General features: G+C 32.0%; 1 protein-coding gene and 1 long non-coding RNA gene across 3 annotated transcripts; one reads left to right on the forward strand and one right to left on the reverse strand.

Moving 5' to 3' along the window:
• The first annotated feature begins 2,414 nt into the window (after positions 1-2,414).
• LOC116029809 (uncharacterized protein At1g28695-like) lies at positions 2,415-5,760 on the forward strand. The gene is made up of 3 exons (XM_031271851.1): positions 2,415-2,906; positions 4,607-4,887; positions 5,511-5,760. Exons 1-3 carry the CDS (start codon positions 2,415-2,417, stop codon positions 5,758-5,760), a joined length of 1,023 nt encoding a protein of 340 aa, XP_031127711.1.
• Positions 5,761-8,983: 3,223 nt separating this feature from the next.
• Positions 8,984-10,158, reverse strand: LOC116030879. Of its 2 annotated transcripts, none has more exons than XR_004100459.1 (2): positions 9,997-10,158; positions 8,984-9,429 (listed from the first exon to the last, which is right to left on the reverse strand). It is a non-coding gene; the product is annotated as an uncharacterized LOC116030879 (long non-coding RNA). The 2 variants fall into 2 exon arrangements; XR_004100460.1 differs by having other exon boundaries at positions 8,984-9,435.
• Positions 10,159-18,758: the final 8,600 nt, after the last annotated feature.

Below are 18,758 nucleotides of genomic sequence, written 5' to 3' on the forward strand. Positions count from 1 at the left end.
ATTTCGTGGTTGTCCGGCGAGGATAGCCATGGTTGTCTAACAATCTAACATTGACAGCCATGGTCATTTCAAGATCTGGACCTCACATAGATTCTCACACTATTGAACTTATCATTTCTTTTCTTTCTCTTCCAAAAAAAACAACATCTTGCAATTGAAATGGCTTTGAGGTCTCTGAATAATGCTCTCCTAGTGATTTCAAAAAAGGCCCAAAATTGCAACCCCGACAAAAAACTAGAATCAGAAACAACTCGATTTGCTAGGTGTGAATTATATTACAAAAACATGGCTCCTGCTCTACTACCCTCCTCCTAAGATGCCGCCATCAATTATATCCTTTCTAAGAATGTCGAAGCCGTTGCCAGATTTGGAACGAGTTGATGCCCTCATTTTAGAGATGATAGAGGTTTAAAGCAAAGGTGACTATGCTCGCCGCCTTCGCTTCAGACCCATTTTCAACTCAGATTCCCAGAGATGATAGAGAGGGACTAAATCGAAGGCAGCAACCATGGTCGCCTTCACTTCAGACCTCTATATCATCTCTGAAATGAGGGATCTCGTTCTAGATTGTCTAGATGGTCCAAATTTGGAAATGGTCATAGTTGTCAGTAGACAGCCGTGGTCGTTTACCCTTAACAGCCGATGGCTGTAACTTTTAAAAAAAAAAATCAAATTTAAAAATAAAAAGTCTTAAATTTTTTTAAAAGACATGTGTTAACTCGAGAATGACTAACCTGCTAAATATGTCAATTTGGGACTCAATTGGACTATTTTATTGGTTTAGGAGTTTTAAAGGAAGTTTTTTTTTTAAAAAAAAATTAATTAGGGAATCCAATTGCACTATACGATTGACTTAGGGGGTCAATTTGATCATTTTCAAGAATTATATTATTTAAATATAAATGTAAGACACATAATTTATTTCTCTTGATTTTTTTTGGGGGGCGGGGTAGATAATTTGTATTATAAGATTTGGTTAATTGTTTTCCCCGTGCACTAATCACAAAATAATAACCTTAATTAATGACCTGACTTATTAAGCAATGGTATTCACGGTTCAATGTATTCAATAATTTCAATTTAAAGAGTTATGAATGGTTGTTTTCAAAAAAAGAGATTTATGAATGGTTAACTTATATATGATCAACATCTTCAACTACCATAATGGGGTTTTAATAATTGCTCAAGTTTATGAAAATCTGAGATATTTTGTTAGCAAGATTAGCTAGAATTTACAGCATTCAAGTTGCAACAGATACAGAAAATCTATGCTATTTTTTCTCTGTATCTAAAAATACTTTAGGGTGCGTTTTCAAATCAGAAAAATGATTTCTGAAAAATGTTTTATGGAAAATGAGTAATTTTTATAAAATATTTTCATTTTCAGTGTTTGGTTGCATTCTAGAAAATTATCTTGGTATGTTTGGTTCATTTTCTGGAAAATGAACAAAATTGTATAATTAAAGGTTTTAATTTTTTTTTGTTTGTTTAGAATATAACATTTATAATAATAATAATAATAATAATAATAATAATAATAATAATAATAATAATAATAATATAACCATTTTAAATATAATAAAAAATAACTAATAAGATATCAAAGTAACTAACCATCAAAATCGATGACATAATTAAGTCGTTTAGCACTAAATCGATAAAAATCAGTATAATCGAGGACTAAATTTGGTATTAACTCTCAAAAATATAAAGGGTAAATTTTGAAAATAGACTTAATTTTATTTTTGGTCCTAGATTTATAAGTGTCATTCCACTTTTAGTCTTTTTTTTTTCAAAACATCTTATTTTGGTCCTAGTATTATTGTGATGTGACTATTTTTGGTCTTTTATCAACAAATTCGTTTAAATTCTCATAAATACAAGGGCATTTCGTTCTTCAAATAGAGATTTTTTTTTTCAAAAACGTAACAATAAAAATATAGCGGATCAGCTCACTTTGTTTTTTAAAAAAAAGATCAAATTGCACTTGTATTTAACATAATTTCAACGATTTTATTGACGGATGGCCAAAAATGGTCTTGTCACAATAACATTAGTACCAAATGTGGACGTTCTAATAAAAAAGAACTAAAAGTGAACTGCCATCTATAAATCTAGGACCAAAAGTGAAATGATCGAACTCTTCGAAAATAATTGTAAGAGGTACAATGAAGAAAACACAAAGTATAATCTATAAAATGGAATGTATTCTACTAACACATGTTTTTATTCCAATTAAGACTTAACAAGATTGACTTGTATTATATTTCTTATATGCATACACACACACACACACACATATATATATACACACACTTGAACACCAGCTTAGATGACCAATAAGTGTTATATCTTGCAAACACCACACCACACCAAAATATAATATAATATTGATCAAGATGAAGACGTCAAAAATGGGGCACGGCAAGAGCAACATCGCAACACTCACATTATTGCTCGTTTTCACCTTAGTCGCCATTCTGTATCTTTGTAGCTGGGCTCCATACTCGGCTGTTTCGCCGGCGAGAGATAGCCTTGAGGCGGCTTTGAGGAAGGCTTCAATGGCGTCCAACACAGTCATCATAACCGTAATCAATAAGGCGTACGTGGAGCCCGTGAACGACGAAAACCCTTCGATGTTGGATCTTTTCCTGGAGGGCTTCTGGGAGGGGGAAGGGACTCGGGGATTGGTCGACCACTTGCTGGTGGTTGCCATGGATCACACCGCCTATGAACGCTGCGTTTTCCGGCGGCTGCACTGCTACGGATTGAATACGGACGGCGCCGGCGGCGTCGATTTCTCCGGCGAGAAGATCTTCATGTCCAAAGATTTTATTGATATGATGTGGAGGAGGACGCTGTTCCTCCTGGATGTTCTTAAACGCGGTTACAACTTTATCTTCACGGTACTAATTTATAATTCTTATCTTAATTCCTAAACCCTAAATATTTTAAGAAAAATAGACCTTTTTTCTTGAATTAAACCCTAAACCCTAAAGTGATATAGTGTATTTTTCTTCAATTATCCTCTAGGTAGCAATGTTTATCCAGATCCAATAATTATTTACCTTAGAAATCCTAAACAATGAGGGTTAAAAAAAAAAAGGAATTGGAGTTAAATCTAACGATATAATTGTTCTTTGGAACAAGCTAGATTTATAGCTTTTGTGGTATTTGGTCACAGAACTTTAAAAAAAACATGAAATTGAAACATTAAACAAACAAATTATGTGCAATTGAGACATTTCAATTTTATGATGTCTTTTATTATAATTTATTTAAGTTGAAAACCTTTCAATCTCGATCAACTAGTACGACAGAGGAAATGATGATTCTTAAAAAATTGGAAAAAAAAATGTTCAAATTGCACATATTTTACTTGTTTAATGAGCTATAATTGCACTTTTTTTTTTTAGTACTACTAACTCCATTGTAATGTAGTATTGCCAATACCGCCTCTAATGAGACTCAATCTTATGACCTCTCATATGAGAGAATTACTACATGCCATTTGAGTAAAATGTGCTTGATTGTAATTTGGATTTAAAAAACATAGAATTGAGAGAAATTATGTTCCTGCGTTTGGGTTAAACCAAGTAACCAACGATGATATTGAAACATTTAATTAATATTTCTAAACAGCTTATTAATTTTTTAAGGCTTTGAATGTCAGTCATAAATAGTTAACAAAATTGAATAAAAATAGCCGCTTTTAGAATGATCAATCATAGTGGAAAAAGGGAATGCACTTATAATTGAGGAGGAAAACATTTTTAATAATAGATTATAATATGAGTTAATACTTTTTTTTTAAATCAAAAACACCTTCATTAAAATCAAAATAGAATCAAATCAGAAATACATTATAATATGAGTTAATACTTAATTTAGGAGTTAATTTATTTTTTGTCATAGATTTATAGGTGACAATCTATTTTTAATCAATTTTTATCAAACATCCACATTTGTTCCTAATATTATTGTTGCATGACCATTTTTGATCATCCGTCAACAAAATTGTTGAAATGTCATTAAATACAAAGGCATTTTGATAATTTTTATACAACGTGAGTTGACCCCGTTATATTTTTATGTTTATTTTTTTTTTTTTGAAAAAGTACGTAATTGAAGACCGGAATGACTTTGTATTTAACGACATTAAAACTATTTTGTTGATGGAGGACTAAAAATGGTCATGCCACAATAATACTAGGACCAAATGTAGATGTTCTAATAAAAAAGGACTAAAAGTGGACTGTCACCTATAAATCTAGGACCAAAAATGAAATTAACTCTTAATTTAGTCCTAAATATTTTTTTGTGCTTAATTAGATTCTCGATTTTGATGGTTTATTACCTAATTGAGTCTTCAGTTGTTAAAATCAAAGACTAAATCAAGAAAAATGCGAGAACTAATTTGGATAAAATCACTATAATCAAAGACTAAATTAGATATTAATAGAGAAAAAATTACCAGACTACAGTTACAAAGGACGCAATTAGATAAAGCTATTAAAGTCAAAGACTCAATTAAACACAAAAAGACGTTAATAACTGATTTGGATATTAACTCATTATAATATAATTGGTATGCTTTGGCATGCAGGACACAGACATAATTTGGCTGAGGAATCCATTCACAAGGCTGAGCAGCAATAGCACAGAGGATTTGCAGATAAGCACAGACATATTCACAGGGGACCCATGGTCCACCTCCAATCCCATCAACACCGGCTTCTACTACGTAAGATCAAACAAGAAAACCATAACCTTGTTCCAAACCTGGTATGACATGAGGAAGAACTACCCGGCCAAAATGAAAGAGCAAGACATCCTGGCCCTCATGAAACGAGCTGGAGTGTTCAAGGAGATGGGGCTTGTTGTCAGGTATGGTTAGCATCAAACACTTATCACTAGGTTAGAAATTCTCTTATCCACTCATTATATTGATGGATGTGATTTTTTATTGGCCTCCATCCCACAATTTTCCCAACCAACACCTGTCAGTTTTAATTGGGCTCTGGTACAGCTTGTTAGATTAAGTGCTTACCACTAAGCTAAAAGTTATAGCTATTGTTGCAAAAATCGGCCTAGACAGTCATCTAGGGCCCCTAGGTCGAGGGAATTTTATCCTTAGGCGGACATTAGTCGACTTGCTCGGCCCCCGAGTAGGCCAAATCTTGAGTCGGCCAAACTCGGCTCCCGAGTCGGCCAACTCGACCGAGTGTTTTTTCTTTAAGTGTGGAATGTGTACACTAATGTGTTTTTCTTACTATTATTGCTCGTCCGCCAAGACGGCTCCTAGGCACTAGTTATCCCCGGACGCTCGTTTAGCGCCTAGCGCCTTTTACAGCATTAGCTATTTATTTTTATTTCTTTATATCACTACCACAATTAATAAAGGAATAGCTTTACTTCCGTAAAAGTTGACACATCTTCGAACTACGTAAATTTTGCATTCTTTACTTTTTACCATTGTTATTGTTTCTTATTCTCGTTAATCTCAACAGGTACTTAGATGTCCTCTACTTCAGTGGCTTCTGCACCGACACCAAAGACGCGGCGGCGGTCGCCACCGTTCACGCCAACTGCTGTCGGAGCGTTAATGCCAAGGTTGTGGATCTTAGAAATGTGCTGAGCGATTGGAAGGCTTATAGGGAATCAAGGAACGATGGTGCCCATACCCAAAATTTCCAGTGGACCGAACCTGTTATTTGCAAAAATTCTTGGGATCGTAGTAACAACCACACTTCGGGATAAAAACTTTTTGGGTGCATATATGTAAAGGATTTCATAGTGTTTAATTCACAAGAAAAAAATATTAATTTGTTTATTTTCCACTCACAATTATTTGTATTTTCGTGCTTCAGTTATAATCATATTCCAAATGTTATCTATCATTAACTATTCTTACATATTTAGTTTTTTTTTTCTTTTTCTTCTAAATCAGTGACCTATTTCAATTTTAATGTAGATGTAACGTAGAAAAATAAAATAAAAATCTTAATTGCAATTTTTTTTTGTATAAAAAATTTCCATTACAAATTAAATTTAATTAATCATAGAACTAATAAAAATGCGGTCTCTGCGTTTTTTTTTTCTTGTTTCTCACCTCTTTATTTTCTCTCTGTTTTCTGTATTTTTTTGCTTGGCATAAAATCATTGCAATCACAACATTAACATCTCAGAGGTCAGAGCTAAAGTAGGCCAAACTTACAACAAATATTAATATTAAAGAAAAAACTAATAAGATACTTGATTCTTTGACATTAGTCAAATCCATTATTCAAAAGAATGTATCAAAATGATCATTCAATAGAATGTGATGAAACGCTAGCTAGCCACAAGTGTAAATATTCTTCTATAATTTTGTTGTTGCTTTTATGAAAATCTTGTTCTTGTGTTGTTTTTTTCGCTTTGAAATATCCTAGAAGTTGAAGATATAGAATATGCACCACCAAATAAAATGAAATGAGATGAAGAAAACAAAAAATTGTTAAAAATTTTAAATTGTTGTTGCTTTTATGAAAATCTTGTTCTTGTGTTGTTCTTTCGCATTGAAGTATGGTAGAAGTTGAAGATGCAGAATATGCACCACCAAATAAAATGAGGTGAAGAAAACAAAAAATTGTTGAAAATTTTAAATGCTCTTGTCAAGGATCACTTGCATGATAGGCAAAAATACTTGCCACGACTTTGGCAACTTCATCTTTTAAACAATACTGAGTAATATATAACATAAAACGTGGCATCCTTCCAATTTGAATGTAGTAGAGGATGATGCGGAAGATACGTACAAACCTTTTTATCTTGTTACCAAGCCCCTAATCGGTGGCTTATTTAAATTTTATTGCATATGTAACATCAAAAAATAATAAAAAGAGGACATAAACTTTGACTTTATTTTAAAGAAACGAGGAAAATTCGGCAATAAAAGAACCAACTAATAATAAGATTACAACTAACCTAGATTAGGGAGTTCGATAATATCTAAAAATAAGTGTGAATGAAGGTTGTACCCCTCATTTATGTCCGTTTTTTCCGTTAAAACTTTTTGTACATTATGCTATAAAAGTTGTACTACATAATATTTTGAACAAATATATCCCTACCGTTATAACTTCCGTTATCTTTTCTACTATTGTTACTATGCACATGCATCCACCATATATTTTCTTATCTTCTTTAATAATAATAATAATAATATATACACATTAAATATTAGAGTTATATGTTAGTTATTTTTTAAATATAAATATCCAATTTAAAAAAATATTTTACATTATTATTATTATTATTATTATTTATTTACTATATTAAAATTTAAGAAAAACTAGTTATTGAATAAATGCGTTTGTCAAAATGCCATTTCTAACTTGTGGGACGACTAAAGAACGTATACACTTCAAGAAAATTCACAATTTACAACAAAATTAGTTACGGTGGATATTGCAATAGCACTAATTCCATTGCAATCCTTGTTACAAGTTTCCAATATATTGTTATAAATATATACATTAAATGAACATTATTAGCCAAAGACTTTGTGGTCAAGTGGCATCTGGTGTCCCAATTAACACTCCTACATGGATGATGGGAGTGGGTTCGAGCCTCAGTGGAGGCAACTGTTAGCTACCATAATTACTGATCACAACAATGTTAGAAAAATTGATTTTGTATTATTTCTAGATGAATGAATACAAAAATTGGAAAAAACATAGACTGCCTGCCATACCTCCTTTAGACGGTGGGGAGTAATTCTGAAGGTAGTATAGTATATATGCATATTTTAAAGTGAATATTGATATCACCGAAATTAGAGAACACAACATTTTAAAAACAAAATGATTTTGCATTATTTGTAGATGCATGAATATAAAAATCTGACAAAACTTGGAGTTATTAATAGTCTATGAATAGTGTATGTCAAGGGTTATATAATTGTGTGCCAATTTTAAATATATTACGTGCCACGGAGTGGATTAATAATAACTTTTAATTCAATCACACTATAATTCATTAATCAATACAATAACCGGAATGTGGAATTGGCATTTTTTATTAATAAATTTCAAATATGCAGGCATATTAAATAAATGATTATTAGTTCACGGATCGTAGTAGAAGATGTGGGCGAATTTTGGGTTTATTATATTGTGTGCCGTTATGATGGAAGTTGTGTGCCAACATGCTATATTTTGTGTGTCACTTATGGTATATTAGAGAGACAAACAACATACGTACAAAATATACGCATGGTTACGTTATATTAATAATAATTTTACAACTAAATCACACTGTAATTCATTATTCGAGATAGTAAACGAAATATGGAATTAGCATTTTTTATTTATAATTTACAAATATGCGGCTAGTTGAAACGAATTAGTTAATCGGTCAAAATTTTTTATTGTTTTTTACCAATATAATTGTTATGAAATATGGAATAAGCAATGTTTAATAAATATTATAGCACTTATAAATATAAGAATTATGGGAATACAGTACCTGAATATTAAAAAACAGTTTTTAACTTCACAGCTTTTTTTTTTTTGTGAATGTATCTGGTCATTTAACTACTTTCTCAAATTCCTAAAGAGCCAATATTAGCTCCACTGAGGCTCAAACCCACCACCTCCCGTATAAAGGGAAGGGTTTGATGCCACTGGACCACAAGGTCCTTGGCAACTTCATAACTTATCCTTTGTGTTTTTTTTTAAAAAAGTAATATTAACGGCAAATCATTGTTATTCTATTATTATGTGTGCCATACTGAAATATAATGTGTGCTATACGGGAATAAAATGTGTGCCAAATGAACAGGAGTCCAATGGTGTAGCGTGTGAGGTTGAAGCTTGCATTGAAGAGGACGGCGAATTTATACCGGACTGTGACGAAGCAATAAAATCATACCTCGGACAATGTTTTGAAACAATATATGAAGGTGTACAGTTTTACAAACGATTACAACTATTATAAATGGTTTTAATTTATAAATCAATCTATTTATTATGAAAGAAAACAGTACAACTAACCCCTCAATCAAGTAAAAAAAATGCATTGTACCAAAATGACAGGTTCTTAAAAACTACCGATTACAATTTATCAAAGCTGGGCATCCAGTAACTAAAAAGCAGGGCACACAATATATACAATCAGGGCACAACATAACCGCATACATGACTACAAATTATGAGTTTGTGAATCATGTAATTAACCTTAGTACATATTGCTCACTGTATATAGTCGCTGCTTGTTCAGCTCCTTCTGAATTTTACTGGATGCTTTATCGGCTTTCTTGATGATGATGATAATGATGTGAGGTAATTACGATTTAGTGTTCTTGGTATAAAACACCCCCTGCAAGCTGGGAGATACACCCATTGTATTACTTAGAGGATACTGTTTTCCGTGCTCTTATTTTGAGATCTATCACTTCGATACGAGCAAATTAAAAAGAGCAAAATCAATGTTGGCTGGGTAGGTTGAAGAGCAAAGTCTAATATTTTGTAATAAGTTAATTGGCACACAAATAACAGCAAACGAGCACACAACATAATCACATATATGGCTACAAAATATGAGTTTGTGAATCGTGTAATTTAGCAGGAATCCATAAATAACTCTGTAAAGTAAAATTCCATCAAAAGACATATGTAAGCAACCAATCACTTCCTTTCATTGACAAAATCTTAAGCGAAACATATTGCAAAAATCATAAATGAATCCATAAATAACTCTGTAAAGTACAATTCCATCAAAAGACATATGTAAGCAACCAATCACTTCCTTTCATTGACAAAATCTTAAGCCAAATATAATGCAGAACTCAATTTCAGAGCACTCGAAGAACTTCAAACATATAGTTCCCAACATCACAGGCTAACACGGAATTCAAAAGTCAGAAGATTAAAGCATATTAAGCTGCAAAAAATACATTATCCCCTATCATTCAACGAAAAAGGAATAGTTATATCAAAGGACATTAAACCTAACCTGGACTTGCCGCCTCCGACACCTGACCGAACCGCCTAGATCGTCGCCGCCCACCACCGAAATATACGCCACACTCCACCGCCGAGAGACTCGCCTCAGACCGCCGAAAAGAAGACAAGCACACCAAACGGAAGCTCTGTCGAAAGAAACGAAGAAAACGAAGAGGCGGAAATTAACCTCCAATAGGAATGCGATAAATAAGCGATTAGAAAATAAACCCCACTGAGCAAAGATGCAAATACCCCCCAATCCTTCTACACGCCCAAACATTGCCTATTTAAACATAATAACTAATTAAAAAACCCCTACATCTACACCATTAATTTTTATAAATCAATGGCTAAGATAATCCTATTAATCCTCTAAACTCTAATAGTCCTAACCTGAATATAAATATATAGAATTAGGATCATATGAGATCACTTGTTTACGTAAGATCATGAGATGAGATCTTGTGCATTCATGTAATAATTTAATGGTCTAGATTGATTTAAGATTCTAAGTTGAAGTGTGTGCGAAAGGTGATTAAATGTGTGCAAATGGTGATTAAATGTGTAAGAACGGTGATTAAGTGTGTGCGAACAGAGTAGGTGTGTCAAACAATCTAGACCATTAAAAAATTTTAGAATGATGTACAAGATTTGATCTCAACATTTTTTAATGGTCTAGATTGATTAAGATTCTAAGTTGAAGTATGTGCGAATGATGATTAAATGTGTGCGAACATAGTGTGTGTGTGTCAACCAATCTAGACCATTAAAAAAATATTACATGGATGCACAAGATCTGATCTCACAATCTTACCTAAACAAGTGATCTCATTGGAACCCTACCCATAGAGAGTGAGAGAGAGAGAGAGAGAGTTAGGATCATATGAGATCACTTGTTTGGGTAAGATCGTGAGATCAGATCTTGTGCATCTATATAATAATTTAATGGTCTAGATTGATTTAAAATTCTAAGTTGAAGTGTGTGCAAACGGTGATAAAATGTGTGCGAACGCTAATAAAATGTGTGCGAACAGTCATTAAGTGTGTGTGAACGGTGATTAAATGTGTGCAAACAATGATTAAATGTGTGCGAACAGAGTGAGTGTGTCAAACAATCTAGACCATTAAAATTTTTTAGATTGATGTATAAGATTTGATCTCAAAAATATTTTAATGGTCTAGATTGATTAAGATTCCAAGTTGAACTGTGTGCGAATAGTGATTAAATGTGTGGGAACGGAGTGTGTGTGTCAATCAATCTAGACCATTAAAAAATATTACATGGATGCACAAGATCTGATCTCACGATCTTACCTAAACAAGTGATCTCATTGGAACCTACCATATATATATATATATATATATATATATATATATAGGAGTTAATTCCATTTTTGGTCCTAGATTTATATGTGGTAGTTCAGTTTTAATCCTTTTTTATTAGAACATCCATATTTGGTCCTAGTATTATTGTGACATGACCATTTTTGGCCCTCTATCAACAAAACAGTTGTAATGTCGTTAAATACAATGACATTTCGGTCTTCAATTATATATTTTTTCAAAAAAAAATAAGCATACAAATATAGCGGGGTCAACTTACTTTGTATATAATTCAAAAGTAAGTACCACACTCTATTATTCTTATTAAATTAAACTAGTATTTTCACCCATGCGTTGCACGGAATGAATTTGTTATAATATTTTAAGAAATATTTGAATCGATATATACAATTATATAAATTATAACATCGAATATGAGTATGAATAAGTGTATAAATGCAATTATAGTATGAGTCTTCCTTGCATGCAACAAATATCACCAAAATTCAGTATTCTAGAATTGTATTACGAATAGGAACGTAGGGAAGAATATATTTTATTAGAAATTCTATTTTAATTTTCAATTGTATTAGGGATAGGAATTGTATTACCATATTTTACAATATTACGCAAACCATAATATTATAGGTCTGTTTTGGGCGGGAAGTTAAAACTGAAGATATTGTTTTTATTAATAGTATAGATTGCATTGTAGAGAAATATATATACTGAATTATTACCATTAGTAATTCTAGTCTAGAATTGTATTACGAATATGAACGTAGGGAAAAATATATTTTATTAGGAATTCTATTTTAATTTACAATTGTATTAGGGATAGGAATTGTATTACCATATTTTACAATATTACGCAAACCAAAATATTATAGGTCTGTTCTGGGCGGAAAGTTGAAACTGAGGATATTGTTTTTATTAATAGTATAGATAAATTAGTAGTTACAACAACAACAAAAAAATAATACATATGCATTTCTTTAATTTATAATTCGATGTCAACAATGCCTTTATTAAAAAAATCATTATAAAAAAAAGATATAATTTTATTAGTTATATTATCTATATTTTCTACAATGCAAAGATTCATTACCTTCAAATTTATTAATTAATTATATTCACTACATTGTTCATTATTTTCTTTTTACACTATCTTGTATTTAAATATCAAAATTATACTACAAAATAATGTTATATATTTATTTACCAAGTATTATGTTAATAACATGAAAACATAATTCAAATACTGTATTAATTTAGACTAGCATTTTTACAAAATTGCAAACATTTATTTTAATGACAATTATAATCAATCTCTCATATAGTATATTGTATTCATTATTTTGAATTACGGATTTAAATAAACAAATTCAACATTCAATTAATAGGCATGAATATCTCCTATATAATCTTGCATTAATTATTTTTGAAATACTTATTTAAAAATCAACATTGGGCGTTATCTCATTCGTACAATGGTTTTTTTTTTTTTTGGTACCTCCACTAAGGCTCAAACCTACTCCCTTCCATGAGTGAGTGTAAATCGGATGCCATTAGACCATAATATCTTTGGCTCCCTTTGTTAGGTTTGTTTTTTTTTTTTTTTGAATACTACTAACTCTTTTTTTGAATACTACTAATTAACTCTATTAAAATGCTCATATAAAGAGAAGGGTTTGATGCTACTAGACCACAAGGTCCTTGGCTCCCTTTGTTAGGTTTAATTTGGTTAAGGAAAAAAAATGATGATTTGGGTTATTGGATTATGGGCTTCCTTAAATCCTTTCATTTTTAATGAGCTTATATAATATATTTCTGATATTTGCTTTTTCATTATTTCTTGGACCCACTTTATTTACGGCTTGTGGGTGTGTTTTTTTTAACAATGGATTCAAGTTTTTTTTTTTTTCTTTTTTTTTTTCTTTTTGCCCAGATCCAGATAACAAAAACAGAGAAGAGTTTTGGTCTCAGCTGAATTATTATTAACACTACTGTCTGTTTGGACCTTTATTTAATTACTAATTTTTTGAATAGGATAATGCTCAATGTTTATTTTTTAAATAAGTGCTTCAAATTATATTAATACAAGATTATATAAGAGATGTTCATGCATATGTAATTGAATGTTGAATTTTTTTATTTAAATCGATAATTCAGAGTATATGAGAGGTTGATTATAATTGTCACTAAAATAAATGTTTGCAATTTTGTAAAAACGTTAATCTAAATACTTAATCTAAAAATGATAGTATAAATAAATACTATTTTTGGTAATAAAAATTTATACATTTTACGATTTACCTTTAAAGTGAACAATTGTGATGTAGTCCAAAAAATATTATGGAGTTAGTTTCCCGCTTTAATTTATTGAGTTATTTGAATGTCTTATTTCTCAACAAATCCTCTCCAAGTAGTTAATATGATTGACTTCAAATTTTTTTTAAACTTTTTTTTTGTATGTTAGAATACTTGGTAATAAATATATAACATTATTAATAAATTAAGACAATATAACTAATGAAATTATATCTCTTTTTTAATCTTTTGATAATGAATAATTTTTTTTTGAATAAAGACATTGTAAACATCGAATTCTAAATTAAAGAAACACATATGTATTATTTTTTGTTATAACTTCTAATTTATTTAATAATTTAATAAGAATAATAGAGTGGGGTACTTACTTTTCAATAATAATCTCTAACATATTCGTAGTATATATTTAACAATTATGTCAACTCTGATTAGGATGAGGAACCTAAGACCTTTCTTATAGAAATTAATGGTAGGTTAAAAGTTAACGGAATATTCCGTTATTAAAGTTTATACTAATGGAATGTGGGGTTATTTAAGAAAAGAAAATAATATAATAGAGTGTAAAGAAGGAAAATCATAAAAAATTACTAAAATCAAATTAATATGAACCATTTGTTTAAGTAAAAATTACAACCAACATTTTTTTTTCTTTCTGTTAGAGCCCTAACTTTATTGGCTCTTATTAAGATTGTAGATTTTAGTTCTTTTGTTATAAATTATTCTTTAGAGGTGGACCCTTATTTTTAGCTAGCCTTAGTATATTAGATTTTTTTTTTTTGAAAAATTCAGATCTTGGTTGCTATCACCAAGTGTGAATTCACCAAGCTTGGTTTAACCGGGCGCAATTAGTTAGAAGTCCACAAGCGATGCGGCCTTGAAAGTTAAAAGTTTTTTTTTTCCCTCGTCACCACCTAAATTCATGACCTGAAAAATGAATACCTTCCTGAAAAATGACCTCTATGCCTGATAGAAATCCCTAAAGGATAGTTTTGACTAACAAATATCACTAGTCCTTTTCTAAGGCACAACTTGACTGACTTAACAAATATCAGCTATACACAAAATTGTGTTCCAACTTAAGTTGTGCAAGAAGGATGTTTCTGACTTGGCTTTAATTGAAAATACCTTATTCTATTTTCATGCGAATAACCTTGTACTTTAACAGCTGTACAAGGCAAAGAATTATAATAAACATCCTGAGCCGATTTTCGCCCTCCATCCCCACCTGCTAGCTGTAAAGCACAACTAATTGTTGATGCAAAACCATAATGCATGCTCAGCTGGCTCTGCACCAGTGCCCGAAGCACACAATGTTGCCTAGCCGTGCAACACTAGGAGGGGTTGATGAAGAGAAAAGGCCGAGGTGGCAACAACAACTCCCAGAACGTAACCCCGAATAAGCAACATAATGATCAAACTCGTTGAGGACAACAACATTCATACAATCCTAATTCTGGCCTAGCAGCAAGTATGCTTCAAGTGTGTGTGTTAAAGGCACTGATCACGTGCGTGCCACACCCCGAAGCATTTTTGTTAAAACCTAAATGAACATCATAATGTTGAATCCAACCAAGTTGCCTTACCTGAAGCAAACGCTCTTGTTAGTCATATTGATGACCTTCTTTTTCTTATGTTCCCTTTCAGATGATCTTTGTATACAAACCTCTCAATTCTTCCAACCATTATTCATAAGGTTTTCTTTGTGGGCTCCAATAGAGCCTCACTTTGACTCCAACAATTTAGAGACATTAAGTCAATTGGTTTATATAACAAAATCAGAAATATTCATAACTTGAAATACCTTATCATAACCCAAATTGTTAAGCCTTTTAGTATGCAGTCCTTCATTTCCTTATATCACTACCATAGTGTATCATTAAGGGCTATCAACTACTTACAGCCCATAATGAGGAATCAAAAGGAACGGTGATTGCATAATATATTATAAGATCATCTCTCGGCAATAGGGGGAGATTGGAGTTCAAATTTAATAGAATGCCGAGAAAATTTCATCTAGACCATTATTTTTCAAAATCCAATGTGTCCGATACTTGTTGGGGAAAGGCAGTATCCATGTTGCTACTTTAATTCTAAAACTCTGGCACACTACATATCCTTATTCCCCCTTACATCTAAAACGTGGTTTCTCCTCAAACATTTCCCAAATCTGCGTTTCTATTCTTATGTATGTAGTCCATTCTATTATATAACCACCATAGTGTATCTCTAAACCTCCATCTATTGTCTCAAATATTTAGAGCCCTTGTGAGAGATGAAATGGATACGTTGACTGCATGAAGATCGGTCCACGACATTAAGGGGATATATGATCAAATGGAATGTCGAGAAATTTCATTGAATGAAATGATCTTCAAAAACTAAATCCACGTACCAATTAGACTGAACTGGAAGTTCAGAAAGATATCTACGAAATAAATCTATTTCATAAAAAGAGTGACTAGGTCCCATACACATTCCCCAAATTAGATTATATATATATATATATATATATATATATATATATATATATATATATATATTGATACTCATTGACGCCAGAAGTGCGGGAGATTCATTGATATAGAAAAATAAGAATCCACAACAACTAGATATAATAAAGAATTATGCCACTCTTGAAAAATCTTAGAACACTTGAAAAATAATAAAGAATCATATCTTTAAAACGATCGTCCAAAAGACGAGAAAACCCAGTAAAATTATAGCTGCACTAAATAATCATAATACTAAGATGCAGAAAAATCAGATATAAATAAATGTTTTAGGGAAACGACTAGAATCTGGTTAACTTAGAAATTACCATGAACTTTTATATATATATATATATATGGGAGAAGTTTATGAAAATGTTATAAGTTGTCGACAATACAATTGCCTTCAAAATTGCTCATATTATATGACTATATGGATCCAAAGCTAGGTGCTAGAAGCACCTAGATTGATTAACGTATAAAAAGAGCAATTAAGGCATATATAAAGCTTAGCTCACTAATAAATATATTCCTTTTGTACACCAATAAAGTGTTAACCCTGTAGGTTACAAATGGTGTTTGTATGAATGAAAAACACGAATGATAAGGTGGTGTGATATAAAGCGAGTCTGTAGACCAATGGTTCGCGCAGAGACCCAGAATCATATATACTCTCCCATGATGAATATCATTAAAAGTTCTGCTACATAATTGGCAGAATAATAACAATTTTAGATATGCAGCTTATTAAAGTCATGACCTTAAAGTTACGGGTCGTTAGACACTAATGTTTATTTGAAAAATACTTGATGGATTTACAATTCTCAAAATGAAAGAATGTAATATCACAACATGTTTGTTGTTGAATTGAAGTACAAATGTTTTAGAGTGATTTCCTTTTTTGGTCCTACTTTTATTGGTCATTTTCCAATTTTAGTCTGCTTTAGTTATTTTTGCCACATTGCGTCCACATTTATTAGACATGTTCCACTTTTGGTCCCTCGTTAAGTTTCCCGTCTAATGGCCGTTTGAGGGAGGGCTACTTTTGTCTTTTTACTATGGTCTCCTCTCTTTACCCTTGCAACCTTAATTTCGAGACTTTGACTAACTAAATGAGATAAGTAAAACCTAAACCTAATAGCGAATCCGATTCAGAGCAATTTGGAAGAATCGAAGCATCGAATCCGTCTGTTCGAAGCATCGAAGCATCCAATCAAATCTCACCAAAATCGGCGAATTCGAATCTGGGTAAACGTGAGGAGGAAGCAAGGAAGATGGACAACAAAAACCTATGTAAATCGAATTTATGTATGTTTGCTACTATGTATTCTGTGTTTTGCGCTTATATACTGAATAAAGTAACCTAGGTAAAGCATGTGGTAGTCATTTACGTATTGTGCTCTGTGTCATTGTCCTTTGTTGTTTGCAAAGGCTTGTACACACCTTTTTGGTGTTTTATATAGATGCTTTACTAATTGAATTTCTGGGGACCACATTCAATTCGAATCAGGGTAAACGTTTTAGGTTATGTTCTGGGGACCACATGTTCTGTGGGGTAGATGTGTTAGTTAATCCAATTCGAATTATATACACAATTATTAACAGGGGACCACATATTCTGGGAAATGTATATAAATTAATGTTTTGGGGACCACATTGTGCTGAATTTTTTTTTTGGTAGAAAAATGTTTTAATTGAAATAAAGGTTGTTTATTTTTCATTATTTTCTTTCTGTGAATGGAAAAAATGCAGATACTTTTATTCTGAAGTTAAGACATGAAGGTTGCCTAAAAAATAATGGAATAGGATACATTGGAGGGAGTAATGAGTGTTATAATATGGATATTGATTTGCGGGGAATGATAACTTTAAGGGAAATAGTTGAGGAACTAGGATATAAATGTAGAGTTGGGCAATTTGAATTACAAAGTGATAGTGATTGTTGGGCAATTTGTGATAGTGGGCAATTTCCCAAACAAATTGAGGTTTGGGTGATAGGTGAGGGTGAGGGGGTTGGTGATGGTGAAACTCCAGTTGAAGGGCAAGGGCAGTTTGAGTCTGAAGGTGATAAGGAGTTTGATGGTGATGAGTACAGTGAGGGTAGTGGGAGAAATGATGACTTAGAGTATGATGATCATGTAGATCCAAATGTAGAGTTTGCAGGGATTGGGGCTGTTGAATCAACAAGGGAGAATATTGGGAAGGATGGGAGTGGGGCTGTGAAGGATGGGACTGGGAATGTGAAGGATGGGACCCAGGCTGTGAAGGATGGGACTGGGACTGTGAATGCTGGAAATGATTGGACTGAATTTATCTGATGAAGACAGTGGGAATGATAGTGATGAGGATGAAAACTTTAAGTGGCCAGTGTTTAGGGCAAAGACTAAGATGAAGTGTCCTAACTTCTGTGTTGGCTTAACTTGGAGAATAGTTAGTTTTAATGAAGAACATGATGGGTGTGGTTGAGTGTATCAAAACTCCATGGTGAAATCAACAAGAATTGCTAAGAGATGGATGAAAGAAATTGGGCACCACACAGACTGGTCAACTGCACAGTTTAGAGAGAAGGTGAAAGTTGATGACAAATGTGACATAACTAGAAAGCAAGCATGGAGGGCAATAACAAAAG

This window comes from Ipomoea triloba, chromosome 9 (assembly GCF_003576645.1).
Source record: "Ipomoea triloba cultivar NCNSP0323 chromosome 9, ASM357664v1".
Taxonomy (NCBI): domain Eukaryota; kingdom Viridiplantae; phylum Streptophyta; class Magnoliopsida; order Solanales; family Convolvulaceae; genus Ipomoea; species Ipomoea triloba.

Coding starts and splice junctions, on each gene's coding strand:
- LOC116029809 (XM_031271851.1), top strand. CDS start 2,415: ATGGGGCACGGCAAGAGCAACATCGCAACACTCACATTATTGCTCGTT. Junction 2,907..4,606: donor GTTACAACTTTATCTTCACG/GTACTAATTTAT, acceptor TTTGGCATGCAG/GACACAGACATAATTTGGCT. Junction 4,888..5,510: donor GAGATGGGGCTTGTTGTCAG/GTATGGTTAGCA, acceptor TAATCTCAACAG/GTACTTAGATGTCCTCTACT.